At 42.7% G+C, this 15,791-nt stretch overlaps 1 protein-coding gene across 1 annotated transcript in view; it reads left to right on the forward strand.

Moving 5' to 3' along the window:
- The first annotated feature begins 682 nt into the window (after positions 1-682).
- The window catches only part of uhmk1 (U2AF homology motif (UHM) kinase 1), a 33,789-nt gene continuing 18,680 nt past the window's right edge, over positions 683-15,791 (forward strand). Inside the window, exons 1-8 of the mRNA XM_015962269.3 lie at positions 683-915; positions 1,053-1,393; positions 7,993-8,122; positions 12,268-12,454; positions 12,537-12,728; positions 13,246-13,340; positions 13,427-13,503; positions 13,588-13,686. Coding sequence (XP_015817755.2) covers positions 1,096-1,393; positions 7,993-8,122; positions 12,268-12,454; positions 12,537-12,728; positions 13,246-13,340; positions 13,427-13,503; positions 13,588-13,686 — 1,078 coding nt within the window. The 5' untranslated portion in view covers positions 683-915; positions 1,053-1,095. The remainder of the gene's footprint in view (positions 916-1,052; positions 1,394-7,992; positions 8,123-12,267; positions 12,455-12,536; positions 12,729-13,245; positions 13,341-13,426; positions 13,504-13,587; positions 13,687-15,791) is intronic.

Below are 15,791 nucleotides of genomic sequence, written 5' to 3' on the forward strand. Positions count from 1 at the left end.
GTGCAAAAATCAATTTATTTCAGGAATTGATCTGTTGCAGGTGTTATGGTTTAATTAGCTGATTAGAGTGTGACAATGAGTCTAGAATATTAAACCTGTGGGGGTTTTCATCAGCTGTAAGCCATAATTATTACAATTATAACAAATAAAGGCTTGAAATATATGGCTTTCCATGTAATGAGTTCATTTCATGCATTACTTTCACTTAAGTAAAATTACTGAAATGAATGAATGTTTGCACCATATTCTAATTTTTGAGTTTCACCTGATCACTATCTCATGAATTGGCTTTTTTTGTTTCAGTCACCTTCCAACCCATATAATGCAGACACTAATAACTTTTTCTTTATTTAAAAAACATTTGATTTGACAGCTAGCATCCATTTATTCTTTTAATTATATAACATTTTTGCTACTATTTTGCTAGGGGTTTAAAATGAATCATTCATAATATAATCAGCATAATCAATTCACGGTAAATATTTTTGTGAAACCTTATTTTACCAAAATCTATTTTTTATAGATATAGAAATGGATAAACTAGATTGAATGTTCTATTTAAAAAATGGATTTATGTTTTTACCTATTTGGTTTTCTAATCGTCATCCTGTAAACCTCTTCCCTTCCACGAGGTGGCGGTAACTCATCTAGCAGCGATTGGATTTACGTAAACATCAGTAGAAGAAGAACAACATGGGGGAAAAAAGAAAGAGACGAAGAAGAAGCGAACTGCTCTGAAAACTTCACAGAAGTCTTACGTCCATCTTTATTAAGTTACACAAGGATGTTGTTATAGCATAAATTAACCGGTACATTATGAGGGGTTGTTGTGTTGTGCACCTTGGAGGGAGTTCGGTTCTGCTCAGTTTAACTTGAGCTAATTTGGTGAAGTTTGTCTCGACACAGCTGACTGAGGTGAGCCCATTTTAACGTTTGGTATTCTGCAGCATTGCTTTGTTCCTGTTTCAACAAGCTGGTAGACGTAAGTGTTTACTGGCGTGACCAGGCGTTTCTCATGGTGCTAAGGCAGATCTCGGTTCATGTTCCCGCAGCTCCTTCATCCTGTCAGCTAGCTCCTCTCCTCCTATCTGCACCATGGCTCACTGCGGCTTCTCCGAGCCGAAGGCAAAGGGACAAGCGCCGGACGGCATCCCACCGTCACAGGCCAGCGCGGACCAGAGCACCAGGCCGGTGCTGTTTGAGATCTTTGGAGAGATCTGGACCGTCCAGTCGCGGCTGGGACAGGGAGTCTCGGCTTCGGTGTACCGGGTCAGTTCCGGTAGAGCCGCCACGGCCGCCGTCAAGGAGTTCCAGACCGACTCTCAGGGTGGAGATTACGGGTATCACAAAGAGAGGTCCGTTCTGGAGGACATCCAGGGACACAAAAACATTGGTAATATTATTTAACGTGTTCATGTGAGCCCTGCAGAGAGAAGCAGGAGTTGCATCTGTTTATTTCGTTGTCATGGAAACACAAAGACGTCAAGATTTTCTAATAATAATAATAATGATGCATTGAACTTATAAAGCGCTTTTCTAGACACCCAAAGACGCTTTCACACACTCTCACATTCACACACTGCTAGTGATGGTAAGCTACTTGTAGCCACAGCCGCCCTGGGGAGGTCTGACAGAGGCGAGGCTGCCATTTGGAGCCGTCGGCCCCTCTGACCACCACTAACACAGGCAAGTTGGGTGAAGTGTCTTGCCCAAGGACACAACAGCAGGATACCCCTGGCGGGAGCTGGAATCGAGCCCATGACCCTCCGATCATGAGGCAACCCGCTCTACCACCTGAGCTACTGCTGCCCCAAATGTTATGCTCCTGTTTTAGGAAAGGAACTGTCACCAGTGAGTCATTGTTCAGGTGTAAAGTTTGATTTAATGCTCCTATCAAATTACAAAGTGCTTCACAAAACAGCATCATAATTAAAAGGTGAATGTGACAAGGTGGATAAACTAGGGCCCGGGCGGGAGTCGATCCCCAGACTCGGGCGAGAGTCATACGCTCTAACCAGTCAGCCAAAGGGACATCCCCTTGGCCAAGTAGCCAGGGCGCATGATCATTCGGGACACTGAGACAGGACGCTCACACTGTCACATAATCAAAACTGGGTGATGACCTACGTCTTCCAGGTTAAGATGGCGCCGACTGTTGTGGCACGACGTCTGCTGCTCCTCGCTATTATGCTGTCTCTTTTGTTTTTGAATTGCTTTAGGGCTGATTATCATCCTACTTTACAATATGACCGGCATACACTGTTGGATCTTCGATTAAACCCGGGATTTTGGGGATTATTATCCCTGTATTGTTCCAGTCTCTCCCTAAAACCCCTTGCTAGGCCACTGGCTCCAATCAGCTTTGAGGTTTCATTTTTTGAGCTGGGGTTTTTCTCCTCCTATACTCATTGTACTCTGCTACAGGCCACCAAAATATAACAGTGTTTTTATAAATGAACTCTCTGATCTTTTAGCTGATTTACTCCCTAAATGTGACCAGGGAATGATCCTGGGTGATTTTAAGATCCACATTTGCTGTCCTCTGAAGCCACTGGTGAAGGATTTTGTGGACATCTTGGACTCATTTGGATTACAACAACTTGTTAATGTCCCCACACACACCGGCTCTCACACCCTGGATTTGGTTTTATCTTTTGGACTAGATGCGATTGACCTGTCTGTGGACTCTGTGGCATTTTCTGACCATGCTGCGATTTCATTCAGTATCTCACATCATCTTCCTCCAGCACAGAGACAGGCTGCTCGTTACTCTAGGTGCTTATCTCTAAATACGACCTCTAATTTTCTGTCTCTCCTGGATATTGGTCCTCTCACCATACCCCCTTCAGTTTCCTGCATGGATGTAGATGGCCCTTTGCATTTCAATTCAGTTCAAAAATACTTTATTAATCCCAGAGGGAAATTGATTGCTGTAGTAGCTCATAATAATAATAATAATCAAGTCATCAAAGAGTTGTTGCATGGCTGTTGGCAGGAAGGATCTCCAGTAGCGGTCAGTGTTGCAGCCAAACTGAAGAAGCCTCTGACTGAAGACACTCTTCCGTTGTCGGACAGTCTTGTGAAGAGAATGCTCAGGGTTGTCCATCATTTTCTTGATTCTCTGGAGAATCCTTCTCTGCATGATCTCCTCCAGTGGTTCCGAAACTGCTGACACTCTGGCTGAGTCCTTGAAAGGGCTTGGAGTTCCTCCATCTTGTTGGCCAGTGATCTCACATTGCCCATTATGATCGATGGAAGAGATGGTTTGAATTTCCTCTTTCTCTGTCTCCGTTTTGCTCCCGCTCTGCACCCACGCTTCTTGCGTTTTAGCTCATTTGAGATTTGTGGCTTCAGTTGAGGTATTATTTCAGCCTTTGCAATGTTTCCAATCAGCTGCTCCCGATTGTAAACCAGCTTGTTGCCATGGTTACGCATCATAACAAATGCTCAAAAAGTGAAAAAAGCTAAAAAATAGCAGTAAAAATCCTCCAAGCTTCACAGCACCAGAAACAGAAAAGTAAAGTGTCCAAAAAAAAAACAGTTTTTCTTGAGAAACTAGAAGAAAACATGCCCAAGAAAAGGCAAAACTTACATATAGTCAACAGAGCTACTCCAACATGCAGCCACCCAGAGCAGCGCAGATCCGAAAAAAAGTCTCTAAATTATCTCTTATTATCTCTAAATATGACCTCAAATTTTCTGTCTCTCCTGGATATTGGTCCTCTCACCATACCCCCTTCAGTTTCCTGCATGGATGTAGATGGCCCATTGCATTTGTTCAACGAGACCTGCTCTGCTTCCCTGTGATGCTGTTGCCCCCCTTAGACTGAGGTGGAAAAAGACCATCTCTGACCCCTGGTTCGACAACTCCTGGTTGACGCTCTTTTCCGCTACCAGAGAGCTGTGAGATCTGCTCGAAACGCCTATTTTTCTAACATCATCTCACAACGCCATGGAGACCAGTCGAAATTGTATAGCAAAATTAACTCTGTACTATCTTTAACCGAGTCTGTTGGCCTTACTCCCACTGCTGAGTTATGCACTGACTTACAGAACTTTTTTTTAATAAATAAGATCTGTGATATCAGACTCAGCCTCCAGCATCTAGGACAAATTGTCCATGTAGATCCACTAAGTCCACCTAATTTCTCGGACTTTTCTCCGGTTCAGCTTCCTGCCTTGGCGAAATTAATCAGCTCCACGAAGCCAGCTGGCTCGCCGGTGGACTGCCTCCCGCCCAGACTGATACTTGATTCAGTGTTTACACTGAGCCCAGCTCTATTGAACATTTTTAATACTAGTCTCAGTTCTGGAGTTTTTCCTACGGTTTTTAAAAATGCGGTTATAAAGCCGATATTGAAGAAACCAGGTTTGGATCACTCCATTTACGAGAATTTCTGTCCCATCTCAAAAGTCCCATTTCTTTCAAAGGTTTTGGAGAAAATTATTTACATGCAAATCTTTGCTCACATGGACAGTAACTCATTGTTTGATGTGTTTCAGTCTGCTTTCAGACCACACCATAGTACCGAATCAGCCCTTATTAGGGTGCTAATTGATATCCTGGTGGCATCAGACTCTGGGTCTAAGGTATTACTGCTCTTGCTAGACCTTTCAGCAGCTTTTGATACTGTGGGCCACCATGTTCTGCTGGACCGTGTTGAGACTTGGGTTGGGGTAAAGGGGGTTGCGCTTGAATGGTTTCGCTCCTATCTATCCAACAGATCTATTACTGTTCAGATTGGAGATTGTTCCTCCTCCTCTCTCCCTCTGCCTTGGGGTGTGCCTCAGGGCTCTGTTCTGGGGCCTCTCCTTTTCTCTATATATCTCCTACCACTGGGCAAAATCCTATATCGGCACAGTCTTAACTATCACATCTATGCTGACGACTGTCAAATATACGTGGCACTAAAAAATGGAAATGTGGACTCTCGTCTTGCGACATGTCTGGCAGACGTAAAGGGCTGGCTAGCGGCCAATTTCCTCAGGCTGAATGATTTAAAGACTGAGTCCATTGTCTTTGTTACCCGCAATCCTTCTGGCTCTCATTCTGCTTTTGATGGTTTAAACCCTAAGCAGCGTGTAATAAGCCTCGGGGTAAAAATGGATGTCAACCTCTCAATGACTCCTCAGATCAACTCAGTGGTGAGGTCTTGTTTTTATCAGTTACGCCGCCTATCTCGTTTAAGACCGATCTTAAAGAGGAAGCACTTGGAATCAGTCATCCACGATTTCATCACCTCTCGCTTGGACTACGCTAATGCATTATTAGTTGGAACTCCTGTCTCTGCTCTGAACCGGATGCAGGTTGTCCAAAATGCTGCTTCTAGGTTTTTAACAAACACAAGTCGACATAGCCGTATTACACCAGTCCTGAAACGTCTTCACTGGCTCCCCATCACATTTCGTGTGCGTTTTAAGATATTGATGTTTGTTTTTAAAGCCCCACACGACCTAGCTCCTCCTTATCTGTCCGACCTGCTGACTCCCTATGTACCTACTCGTATGTTGAGGTCAGCTGACCGTCTACTGCTTTGCATTCCCCGGATGGCCTACAAATCACAAGGTGAACGTGCATTTGTCCATGCTGCCCCCATGCTCTGGAACTCATTGCCCATTACAGGGAGTGCAGAATTATTAGGCAAGTTGTATTTTTGAGGAATAATTTTATTATTGAACAACAACCATGTTCTCAATGAACCCAAACAATTCATTAATATCAAAGCTGAATGTTTTTGGAAGTAGTTTTTAGTTTGTTTTTAGTTTTAGCTGTTTTAGGGGATATCTGTGTGTGCAGGTGACTATTACTGTGCATAATTATTAGGCAACTTAACAAAAAACAAATACCGTATATACCCATTTCAATTACTGTATTTATTTTTACCAGTGAAACCAATATAACATCTCCACATTCCCAAATATACATTTCTGACATTCAAAAACAAATCAGCGACCAATATAGCCACCTTTCTTTGCAAGGACACTCAAAAGCCTGCCATCCATGGATTCTGTCAGCGTTTTGATCTGTTCACCATCAACATCGCGTGCAGCAGCAACCACAGCCTCCCAGACACTGTTCAGAGAGGTGTACTGTTTTCCCTCCTTGTAAATCTCACATGTGATGATGGACCACAGATTCTCAATGGGGTTCAGATCAGGTGAACAAGGAGGCCATGTCATTAGTTTTCCTTCTTTTATACCCTTTCTTGCCAGCCACGCTGTGGGGTACTTGGACGCGTGTGATGGAGCATTGTCCTGCATGAAAGTCATGTTTTTCTTGAAGGATGCAGACTTCTTCCTGTACCACTGCTTGAAGAAGCTGTCTTCCAGAAACTGGCAGTAGGACTGGGAGTTGAGCTTGACTCCACCCTCAACCCAAAAAGGCCCCACAAGCTCATCTTTGATGATACCAGCCCAAACCAGTACTCCACCTCCACCTTGCTGGCGTCTGAGTCGGACTGGAGCTCTCTGCCCTTTACCAGTCCAGCCACGGGCCCATCCATCTGGCCCAGCAAGACTCACTCTCATTTCATCAGTCCATAAAACCTTAGAAAACCAGTCTTGAGATATTTCTTGGCCCGGTCTTGACGTTTCAGCTTGTGTGTCTTGTTCAGTGGTGGTCGTCTTTCAGCCTTTCTTACCTTGGCCATGTCTCTGAGTATTGCACACCTTGTGCTTTTGGGCGCTCCAGTGATGTTGCAGCTCTGAAATGTGGCCAAACTGGTGGCAAGTGGCATCTTGGCAGCTGCACGCTTGACTTTTCTCAGTTCATGGGCAGTTATTTTGCACCTTGGTTTGTCCACACGCTTCTTGCGACCCTGTTGACTATTTTGAATGAGACGCTTGATTGTTCGATGATCACGCTTCAGAAGCTTTGCAATTTTAAGACTGCTGCATCCCTCTGCAAGATATCTCACTATTTTTGACCTTTCTGAGCCTGTCAAGTCCTTCTTTTGACCCATTTTGCCAAAGGAAAGGAAGTTGCCTAATAATTATGCACACCTGATATAGGGTGTTGATGTCATTAGACCACACCCCTTCTCATTACAGAGATGCACATCACCTAATATGCTTAATTGGTTGTAGACTTTCGAGCCTATACAGCTTGGAGTAAGACAACATGCATGAAGAGGACGATGTGGACAAAATACTCATTTGCCTAATAATTCTGCACTCCCTGTACAGTTAGGCTGGCATCCTCTCAGTCCGTTTTTAAATCTTGTTTAAAAACCTACTTTTATGACTTGGCTTTTAGACAGTGATTCATGTTATCATATTATGATTTTATAGTTTTTATTGTTGTGTTTTATCTTCTTATTGTTTTTACTTTTGTTTTAATTGATCCTGTCTGTTCATCACTTTGGTCAGCTCTCACGCTGTGTCTTAAATTGTGCTATAGAAATTAAGTTGGTATTGGAAGTTGGTCGAAAATAGACGAAGTAAGTTTGAATCAGAAAGTCTTCAGCTGATTTAAAGGAGTCCAGACAGCAAATACCGCATAAATCAAGTTTATTCTACGGCTGTGGAGCAATCCCCTTCAGGTCTGGATAAGGTCCTCAGACCTGGTAATAGACACTGGTCCGAGGCTCTGATTGGAGCTCCTGACTTAAAGTATTCGGTTATATCAAGAGGATCTTTATCCTGCAGATCCTGAAGGTTAGTCAGGATTATCAAATGAAATCTAAAGTGAACAGAAACATTTAAAACAGGAGAGATGTGAGCTCTTCTGTTGATTCCAGTCGGGACGGAGCGTTGCGGCAGAGTTCTGGACCAACTGAAGAGCTTTTTGTTCAAGGGTTACAATAATCTAGATGTGAGGAAATAAAGACCTTGATCTAAAGTTTATATTTAGATATCAACTTTCTCAGAATGGAAAGATTTCTCGGGTAATGAAAACAGTTTTTAGTCCAGAGATCACACATAAACGCCGAAGTTCCAAAGCCCCAGAGATGCTCAGAGGATTCACGATAAATAAATGTTCTTCCTTCTCAGTCACGCTGTATGGGGTGTTCACCAACCACAGCTGTATGGGTGTTGCTACCCGCTGTCTTCTGCTGGAGCTCCTGGATGTCAGTGTGTCTGAGCTGCTGGTGAGATGTGGCAGTGGTGTCCAGGAAGGGAGGTAAGAGATGCTGCGGAGTGCAACAGTAGCATTTTTCTCCGTTTATTTGTGCTCCTCTAGGAGACGACTAAAGAAACGTGGCAGCAGCAGTGCGAGCATTATGGTGTCTTACACTGACACTGATAAAACATAACTCCACCATTTTACATGAAAACTACCCCGAAATTAAAGTTAGTGATAAAGCAACAACAGGAAAATGTATTCTAATAGTGTAACTAGTGGCCGATCAGAATATGATCACAGGTAACATCTTTGGGAAGGCACATTTCACTTCAGGAATCTTCTTTGGTTATGTGGTTGCTGTCCTTCTTCATCCTAACATTCTTACCTTTAACTTGCTGCTGGTACACCTGAATCCCCACGGTGGGACTATAAAACACCGTTCTAATGTATTCTTTTCTAGTACATAAGATTTTAAAGGCCTTTGTCTTATGCTTAGAAGCAGATGTTCTGCTATGAAAATTGTAAAACACGATGCTTGTTCAGGTGAAGTATTAAATAGGAACAAAAATAATCACAGGATTGGTGTATTTTTGTTGACCACATTTAATGACATGCTTTCTTTCCATGTGGTGGTCTAATGAGCTTTGAAAGAAAAGCGTCTGGACTTCTTTGAGTTGCTTGAAGACGTTTCACCTCTCATCCGAGAGGCTTCTTCAATTCTAAGCAGTGTTGCCAGATCCAAAATCCCACAATATCGTACAGAGAGACCTAAATTATCGTTTTTCAGTACAAATTATCGTACATTTGAGGATTTTTGAAACTATTGATCGTACATCGTACAAAGCCCAAAATTATGGTCCAAATACGATAATTATCGTACATCTGGCAACACTGGTTCTAAGGTCAAATGGTGGAGAGTCCCAGATTTAAACCCAGTTGGAGTTTCCCCCTCAGGGAACAAAAGACCCCCTGATGATCTTCTACATAAACACATGAGCCAAGGTGTGAGGGTGGGTGTGGGTCCTATTCAGCCAGTTTCGGGTGAGCTCATTGTGAAACCTGGCCCCACCCTATCATGCGAATTCCAGAGGTCAGATGGCCCAGGATATGCGTGGGCGTTGAGGGACTCTCCACCATTTGACCTTAGAACTGAAGAAGCCTCTCGGATGAGAGGTGAAACGTCTTCAAGCAACTGAAAGAAGTCCAGACGCTTTTCTTTCAAAGCTCATTAGACTACAATGACCTGGATGACTGAGAACCTTCACAGACATATTTCCACGTGGTGATTGTATAACGTGCTCAGGCTACAGAAAATGCATAATATTGCCATCTATGTAATCAGACATGCAGTCAAGTCACAAAAGCCCTACCTAGACTTTAAGAGGATATAATCATGCATAAACACTTAAACCAGAGGTACCCAATCCTGGTCCTGGAGGGCTGGTATCCAGCATGTTTTAGTTTTAACCCTGCTTCAACACACCTGATTTAAATCAGCAGGTGATTAGCTGGCTTCTGCAGAGTAGCAGTGTTGCCAGATGCACGATAATTATCGTATTTGTACCATAATTTTGGGCTCTGTACGATGTACGATCAATAGTTTCAAAAATCCTCAAATGTACGATAATTTCACATTGCATCTAGTAACACAGTCTTTTGCTGTGGCTTTCCCAAGTCAATTACATAATTTTAAACTGTTCTGAAGTCAGATTTCACCTCAGTGCTTACAGGTTTATGCTATTGTGTCTATTACAAAAACTGACTCTGGGTCTGTACTATAAATAGCCCAATCACATCGATAGGGCCTACCCTCGCGAGAAACTGTAAGGTTATATAATGTGGCAGTGGCCCGCCAGTTTTTTCTGTTTGCCTGCGAGCGCGCCGAGTTAAGTCTAAGCTAGGAGGACAGAGCGACGAGACAATGGCTTCTAATCTTAAAAGAAAAACCAGAGAAGGGACGGATGAAGGTGAAGCAAAGCAACACCGGACACAAGTTTATCGTCCTGCGTGGGAGTTGGACCCTATTTTCAAAGGATGGCTCGCACCTTTTACGGGGAACGAAACCAAGGCTTTCTGTCGTTGCTGCAACATCCAGATGGTATCAGAAGTCACCGTTCTCAAGAATCACGCAAAGGGAGGAGTGGTGCCGACACACTCTGCACGTTTATAAGCATTATATTACTGGTTTTAAGGATGTTTATTTAAACAGGGCAATATAAAACACCTTCTTTGTTATATTGGAGTGAGAAGTCGTTTATAGAACGTTGTTATCAAATTTATAATGTACGATAATTTGTACTGAAAAACGATAATTTAGGCCTCTCTGTACGATATTGTGGGATTTTGGATCTGGCAACACTGGCAGAGTCTGACGAGCTGCTGCACAGGTGATTTAACCACTGAAACAAGTGTGTTGGGGCAGAGAAACCACAAAGTCTGCTGGATACCGGCCCTTCAGGACCAGGATTGGGCCCCCAGACTTAAACTTTATATATAATGAAGTGAAGCTAGAAGCAGCACATTCCTCTTATGTGAAGTTCAGTTAACAGCAGCTCACAGACTGCTGCATAATTTAATTGTAACATCTACATCATCAATGCTCTAAAATTATGTTCAACTAAAATGTGTTTTTATTTACCGGTTGTGAATATTTATTACTTAACTTATTTGTGTGATTAACTTCATTTAGATGTCTGATTTTAACACTAAGCAGTGCACAAAATTAAGATTTACCAGCTGGTTAAATTCAGAGTTAAAAAACGGACTTAGCTTTAGAACTTTTGTGCATCAACTGATGTAATTTTTGACAATTTAGCATGAAAATAAGGTGGAAAACATTAGATATCAGTCGTGAAAATTGTCCGTCGACTGACCATGACCTCCACGTATCGACAGGGTGCTCAGCATTAATACATTAGTCAGAAAAAACCTGTAGTTTCCTTTCAGAATCAACATATTCTATGAGATACCATACCATAGAACAGTGGTTCCCAACCTTTTCCCAAGGGACCCCGTTTTTTACCAGTCAAACGTTTGACGACCCCCTCCCATTCTCTCTTCCAGTACAAACAGTATTAAGAAATGATAAAATTGTTCAAGCACATTTTAATATGCTTTGATTCAATAGATAACAGTAATAGTAGGCTCCAGTACAGAACAAAGTCATTAACAAAACCAAACAGAGCATAATGTGCTTGACAGTTTGTATTACTTTTCTGAACACATTGTTTCTTGTAAACACTGATAAATCAATCATTCCTTTCAATAAACGTTTGACACATAAAAAATACACTGAGCAAAATGTACTTAAATGTGTATATTACTGTTTATACTAGATTATTTACTGTAAACGCTGTGATTAATCAACCAGTCCTATCTTTAATGAACTTTTGACACTTGAAAATAAAACAGTGAGCTGAGCAAAATGTTCTTAAAAGTGTGTTAATTTTTCTGTACTAATTATTTCCTGTCTTAATGTCAGTAAACTTTTCACTCATGAAAAAAAATGTGAGCAAAATGTAGGCTATAAACAAGTAATAAATGAAGTTTTAACCCCTTAAAGTGGAGAGGTCCTGGCGACCCACTGAGAGGCTTTGGCGCCCCCTTGTGGGGGTCGGGACCCCCAGGTTAGGAACCACTGCTCTAAGTTATATTACTAACCTTAATTTCATGTTAGGGAGTTAAACACGTGTTCAGTATAACCCAGCCTGATTACATTTGTACTTTTTAAAGGGGTGTACTCATTTCTGCTGACCGCTGTAATTTCACTAAACATTCTACGCCGTCAAACGGCCACACCGCCGCCGACATTGCTTCTCTGCTTCTGTTAAACACCCCCAGAATCCTGCTCTGCAGTCTCTGTCATCGTTTCATGTCCAAACAAATACCCCACGGTAAACCCTCTGAAACGCATACCCTATCGGCAACGAGATGGGAATAAACATTGGTTGTTAAAATGTTTTACTTATTCAACCAATGCGACGTGTTAAAGATGGCCGACGTTGGCCGACACTGACGTGAATGCACACAACTCACGCATTCCCGTCATAACAAGTTGGTTTCACTTTAAAGGTCAGATCCTAAACATCTACATTGCTGGTTGTTGAGACTACTGAAAATCTTTTTGTCATGAGAAGTTTCTGTGATTTTGATATGTATGTTTTGACAAATTGCACATAGAATATTTTTGATATTTGTGACAGACCCCAGCAGGGCCACTCCATGTGGCTTGTTCAGCACTGTGCTCGAGACATCATGGAGGGTCTGTCCTTCCTCCATAGAGAAGGCTACGTCCACGCTGACCTCAAACCACGCAACATCCTCTGGAGCCCTGACGATGAGTGCTTCAAGCTCATCGACTTCGGCCTTAGCTTCAAACAGGGAAACCAGGTCGGTGAGGGTGTTAAGAAATAAAGAACTGTGCCAACTGTGACTTGGATGATCTCAGTAACTCGTTTAAAAAATTTTTTAGGATGTAAAGTTTATTCAGACGGATGGGTACCGAGCTCCAGAAGCTGAGCTTCAAAACAGCCTGGCCCGTGCTGGGGTGGAGGGAGGCTCGGGCTGCACAGCTGCTGTGGATCTCTGGAGCCTGGGCATCATCCTGTTGGAGATGTTCTCAGGAATCAAACTTAAAGACACCATCGGCTCAAAGGAGTGGAAGGCATGATGATATGGAATATGAATCCTGCAACACCTTTACATAATTTGAAGCATTAAAGAGCAAGTCACCCCTTACAAGAAGCGTACTTCACTCCCACTTCATGTTTGAAAAATGCAACAAATGCTGTTGCCTGGCAGACCGAGAGGGTGGAGCCACTAACAAATACACACACTCACGACATTGTGACATCATAATGTACCAGTTTACATCATAGCATACCTCTTAGCCAATAGCGGTGGCAGATTTAAATTCAAATGCAGTGCAGAGTTTTTACCTGACAACGGCACAACACTGACAGTTTTAGGCAGAAAATTTAAATTTTAACTAAAATGCACTCAAGTGCAAAACAATTGACCACGTGTCTGCAGCATGATTAGACATGCATTTATATAGTTTATCAGAAAAAAAATTGTTGATTTGGGGGTGACTTGCTCTTTAAAGACAACACATAATAAATAATACAGATCTATAGTTGCGTTAGGAGTCTGAGGTCACGGTCTGTTTCTCTGTGCTTTAGGATAACAATGCTGCCATTGTGGACCACATTTTTGCAAGCAACAGTGTTTTGTGCCCTGCCATCCCGGTTTATCACCTCAGAGACCTTATTAAGAGGTAAACTCTGTCCTCTGCAGTGTAAATATGATATTGTTCTGTCATTCCATCTCCAGTGATATAAATAAGTTCATGTGTGTGTACAGCATGCTGCTCCACGATCCAAAACAAAGATGCACAGCCGAATCTGCTCTGCTGAGTCCCTTCTTCAGTATTCCCTTTGGTACGTGTCTGGCTTTAACAAGATCCCTCCAACTGTTCGTTCGCTAAATGTGTGTGTGTGTGTGTGTGTGTGTGTGTGTGTCAGCGCCTCACATTGAGGATCTTGTTCTGCTGCCTTCTCCTGTTCTACGTCTACTCAACTTGATTGATGACAGCCACTTGCACAACGAGGAAGAGTATGAAGGTAGTTAGACTTTTCTTTGGACTTTAAAACTTTTTATGATACACAGTCATGTTTAAAGACCCACCACTATGAGCTGGCTTTTAGTTAGAATCTTTATTTTATTTGGTTTTTACCTTAATTCTCCATTAATGTGTTTTATTTGTATTTAAAGATCGTGATTTATTTTGTTTTATTGGTCTTTGTACGGTTTTGTGGTGCACACCACGTGGGTCAGCTCACATGCGCTTTTATAAATACGTTTGGTATGGAATACAGGTGCTGGCCATAAAATTAGAATATCGTGACAAAGTTGATTTATTTCAGTAATTCTATTCAAAAGGTGAGACTTGTACATTAGATTAATTCATTACACACAGACTGATATATTTCAAATGCTTATTTTTATTTTGATAATTATAACAACTAATGAAAATCCCAAATTCAGTATGTGGCCAAGTTTGCCGCTTGCGCAAAATGGCCTAAAATCCATTTTACAACATAATCTGAATCACGTGCATGACATACTTTTCTTCTGTTTATAAATGTCAACATTTCAGCAGAACAAACACTTCTACAAAGTATGCCACTTAAAGAATATTTAACGTGCAAAACTTGTTTAAAAAAAAAAAAAGGACAACCATCCATCCATTTTCAGCTGCTTATCCTGGGTCAGGTCACATGTGCAGTAGCCTAAAGCCTGATTCATGCTTCTCCGTCTGCGTCAGTGCGGAGACACGCAACGCCATTATCCGTCCTTGCGTAGGGCTCCGGCAGGCACACAAGTACGTACGGAGTCGAGCCCACTTTTTTAAACATCCGTCGAACGAGACGGATTACGCAAGCTTGTGATTGGTCAGGACGCCGCTGTTGTTTACAGCGCCGCCATTGCAAAGAGAGCCGAGGATAACTAGCGGCAGACACGGAGAAGCTTGAAGAAGACCTCGCGAAAAAACTCTAAAAATATGAACGTTTAATTCTCCCGTGACTGGAGGAGTGAAAAGATGTGCAGCAAGCGTTTTATTTGTGGACGGAAAGGACAGGAAACGTGGGTTTAGAGGTGGGGAGCGCATGAAGCGGTGGGAGAATGAGAGACAAATATGTCCGTGTTAAAAGTCTCTTATATACACAAAAAACACAATATAAACACACGATCTTGGACAGATACATGACAGGATACCACAGAACAGCACTGCGCCCTCTGTGGTCCTGCCGGGGAATTGCTTTGCAACACTCTCCAGGAGACGGAGAAGTAAAAGAGCAAAACGCTTCCGTCGATCCGTGCGTGTCTGTCCCTTGCGGAGCTGACGGAGAAGCATAAACCAGGCTTAAGCCTAAACACGATGGTGGACTCATGTTGTTTCCTGGGCACCACCATCACCCAAGACCTCAGTTGGGAGCCCACCATCACCTCCATCATAAAAAAGGGCCAGCTGAGGATGTATTTCCTGAAATAGCAGAAGAAATTCAACCTGCCAGGACAGTTGATGAGGCAGTTCTACACTGCAGTCATCGAGCCCATCCACACCTCCTCAGTCACTGTGGTATGCTGGAGCCACCATCCGGGACAAGGAGAGGCTGCAGCAGGTTGTACGCTGTGCTGAGAAAGTCATTGGCTGCAAACTCGCCTCCCTACAGGACCTGTCCACCTCCAGGACATTGAGGCATCCGATCACAGCTGACCCGTGTCACCCTGGACACAGTCTCTCTGACTCGCTCCCATCTGGCAGGACATGGCAGGACATGGTTAAAAGCTTTCTCCAGATCCACAAAACACACTTGGACTGGAGAACCAACATTCAGCTCAACAGAGTAGCTCAGAATATCAGAATCACAGATCTCCAGATAAAAGTCATACATTTCACCTCTGACTCCGTGTTTTGACTCTTCTTTCCTACAGTAAATGTTCCCAGGGAGATTGCACTGTTCCTAATGGTGAATGCTCACTCTGGCATTAAACCGCACAAATACCTTGTCAAATCTAAATACTTGCTTAATTATTAGTCATGTTCAGTCCACAGTGTACACAACTCATGTTTGTTTTTACTTAAGGAAAAATAGTCGAGCCAGTTTAAGCTGAACAAACATTGGGCTGTAACTTTATCTCTAGGACTGCTAAAAACGCATCA

The sequence above is a fragment of the Nothobranchius furzeri genome, chromosome 16, assembly GCF_043380555.1.
Source record: "Nothobranchius furzeri strain GRZ-AD chromosome 16, NfurGRZ-RIMD1, whole genome shotgun sequence".
NCBI classification, from domain to species: Eukaryota; Metazoa; Chordata; class Actinopteri; order Cyprinodontiformes; family Nothobranchiidae; genus Nothobranchius; species Nothobranchius furzeri.